Below are 3,523 nucleotides of genomic sequence, written 5' to 3' on the forward strand. Positions count from 1 at the left end.
ATAGGATTGCAGTTATGAGGAAGGAAAGAAGCTAGAAAACTATGAAGGAAAGAAAGAGAGGCAGGGCAAGCGATGGTTTTATAATTGAAAAGAGAAAAAGATGGAAGAATAAGAAAGATAAGTTAATTAATAAAGAGTGGGAAGAAATAATCATATCAGAATTATAATTGGTAAGGAGAAGATATAGTCTCAATACGGAGAACAAGAAGGTAAAAATTTGCATATAAAGATGGAAAAGATTAAGAAGAAATGGAAAGTAAAAATGTAATTATAGGAAGTGATTTTAATATTAGAATTGGAGAATTAGGAGAAGAGGATTTAGAGGATGATGGAAAAGATAGATGTAGCAAGGATAAGGTGATAAGAAATGGAGGTAGAGATTTTGTAGAATTGATGACGGAATATAGCTGGCACATTCTGAACGGAAAATCAAGAGGCGACTGGGAGGAGGAATATACGTAGGAGCAAGAGAGCTCAGTAATAGATTATGAATCTAACGATAATATTTGCGATAGAATTATAGAATTTAGAATCGACGTGAGAGTGGATTCGGACCATATGCCACAGAGCCTGACATTAGAGGAAGGAACTAATATGGAGTTGAAAGAAAATGACGGAAGAGGACCGGAACGAAGACAAAAGTATCATTAAAGAAGAAGAAATTATTGTATGGAATAAAGAGACTACAGAAAGCTATAATAAAAACACGGAGATGATAAATGATGAAGAAGATACGGATAAAGACAAGATAAATAATGAGGAAGAGGTAAAAGCTATGTGGGAAGAATTAAAACAGATTATGTTCAACAATGAAGAAGAAAGTTAAAAAAAAGAAAAGGTACATAGGATGCAAGGATGGGATATTAGTTGCTCCAGAAAGAAGAGAGAGAGAGAGAGAGAGATGAAAAAAATGTGTAGGAAATGGAAAAGAGACGGGAAAGAAATATTCGGAGAAGAGGAAAGAGTTCAGAGAATTATTGAAGAAGAAACAAAAAAGAAAAAAGGGAAGAAGAGAAGAAATTGAAAAAATTGAAGAGGGAAGCAGATGTATGGAAGTATATTAATAGGAAGACAGATAAGAAGATAGACAGGAAAGAGAATAATATAAAGAACGAGGAATGGAGGAAATATTTTAAGAAGCTATTGGACGCTACTGAAATGGATGAAAATAAAGCACAGCAGAGCACTGGTCAGAGCTCTCTAAGCTAGAGAAAGAAGAAAAAATAAATAAGAAAGACAAGAAGAAGGACTGAGACTGAAGAGATATAGATAAAGAAGAAAAGGTCTTACGCAAGACAGATAAAGAAGAAAAAGAAGAAATAGGCAGTAAGATGATGTGCCTATAGAAGCTTGGATATATGCAGATGAGGGTTTACGGAAGAGGCTAGTGGAATTGCTTCAAAAAGTGTAGGGTATAAGCAAGATGCCACAAGATTGGAAGGAAAATTGCCTCTTTATAGGAGGAAATGAGGAAAAAGTAACAAACTGTAGGGATATTTCGTTACAGTGTACGGCATATAAAATATATGCAGAAGTAAAGACTAGAAAAGGAGGTGAAAACCAAAGATATGATTTCGAAAAGTTAAGTTAGATTTAGAAGAGGAAGGTCAATAATGGATAATATTTTTATACTGACGCATTTGATGCAGAGTGAAAGAAATCAGGAAAAAAGAAAGAGAAAAATATATATGATGTTTGCAGATTTAAAAGTTGCTTTTGATAAAGTGGACAGGGGCAAATTTTGGGAGACTCTTAAAGGATGTAAGTGAATATTTGGTAAGGAAAATACAGAAGATGTATGAGAAAACAAAAGTGAGGATAAAGTCGAAGCAAGGATACATGCAATAATTCAGAATAATGAAAGGAGTAAGACAGCTGTGTGAATCTATTGTTATTCAATTTATATATTGCAGCATAGATAATAAAGAAGAATAGGAGGAGTTAGACTAGGTATGGATATGGTCGTTAATATATGTGGATGACTTAGTTTTAGTAGCTTATAATAAGGAGGCGTTACAGGATATGAGCACACATTAAAAAAATTTTTGAAGGGGAGGAAATTAAAGCTGTACACAGAAAAGACGAAAATAATGATGTCTGGAGGGAGGAGGAGAAAAAGGAAAAAGAAATGGAAATGGAGAAATAAGGAATTAGAGGAAGTGCAGAAATTTTAATATTTAAATTTTAATTTAGATAGGAATGGGGATTATAAAAAGGTATATTAAAGAAATAAGTAGAAAAGAAAAAATGTAACAAGAAAGGGGCTTAGAAGAAAAGCTATGCAGAAATGACTTTAGTAGAAGAGGGATGTTAAATATCTGACACAAAGTGTAATGCGTGCAATTATGGGGCTGGGAGAAAAAAGGCGAACTACAAAAGATGTTAGACTACGTCAGGTGGATTTTCAACTTAGATTTCTGCATCCCAAGGTATGTAATTATGAGACAGCTGGTAATGGATAAATTCAAAATAGGATGGGGTTTGAAGGCAAGAAAATATGAAGAAAAGATTAAATCTGGAAACACAGATAATGTAGTCAGAGAATGCTGGGAAGAAAAAAGCTATGATTGGAACGATAGATATGATAGAAATAGAGAGGTGATACGATAAATATGGAGAGAGAGGGTTATTATAATGAATAGGGAATTGAATCTAGTAATAGGACATGGGAATGAAAGTTTTGAAAAAAATTTAATAAGTAGGGAAAGAGCTTTACAGAAGCAATGGGAAAGGGAAAGAATAGATAGATCAAGATATAATAAAAGATATAAAGAGATAAGTATGGAGACTAGAATACCAAATTATTTGAGAGTGGAGAATATGGAATGGAAAAGAAGAGATGAGATAAGAGCGTTATTTAAATTAAGATGCGGTAATTTAGAAGAGAAAAATAAATACTGACTAGAAATAGAGGAGAGAGGATGTCTTTTCTGTGGTGAAAGCGAGGATAACCTGAAGCATTATGTTAAACAATGTAAGGGAAGAAAGGGAGATAAGTACGGAGAAATATTATGTAGAAATAAAGGTAAATAAGAAATGGGATATGGACAATAATAATAATAGACTGTGATATGACTGTATGTAGAGATTATGTATAGGTAAAAGAGAATGTACTACCTTGATCAAAAAGTTCCCGGAATTCATTCAGGAAATTCAAAATTAAACAAGTTTTATTCATCAAAAGTGATATTGTCCCCTTCAAAGTACTCCCCATCGACTTATGCCAGCGCTTGATCCAGCTCTCGAAACATTTCTGGAACTCTATTGTCAGTATAGCCATCAGAGCCGTCTTCGATTTTTCCATTACCTCCTTTCGCATAAGTTATTAAAAATACCCTGGATATTTCATATTATCATTTCCATACCTTACCGGTTTTACAATCAAATCCAACTTCTGTAATTAAACAATTCAACATATTCCGTATTTTTCTATTAATACGATTTTATTCTATCACTACATGAAGAATTTATTGTCAAATATTTATTTATTAAATAATAAACAAGATTTAAAGGCTCATCTTAA

General features: G+C 33.0%; 1 protein-coding gene across 1 annotated transcript in view; it reads left to right on the top strand.

Moving 5' to 3' along the window:
- Nucleotides 1–712: 712 nt before the first annotated feature.
- Nucleotides 713–3,523, top strand: part of LOC105622997 — a 29,138-nt gene continuing 26,327 nt past the window's right edge. The window contains exon 1 of the mRNA XM_012204399.1: nt 713–821. Within this exon, the coding sequence (XP_012059789.1) occupies nt 713–821 (109 nt within the window). The remainder of the gene's footprint in view (nt 822–3,523) is intronic.

This window comes from Atta cephalotes, assembly GCF_000143395.1.
Source record: "Atta cephalotes unplaced genomic scaffold scaffold00051, whole genome shotgun sequence".
In the NCBI taxonomy this organism is placed as follows: Eukaryota; Metazoa; Arthropoda; class Insecta; order Hymenoptera; family Formicidae; genus Atta; species Atta cephalotes.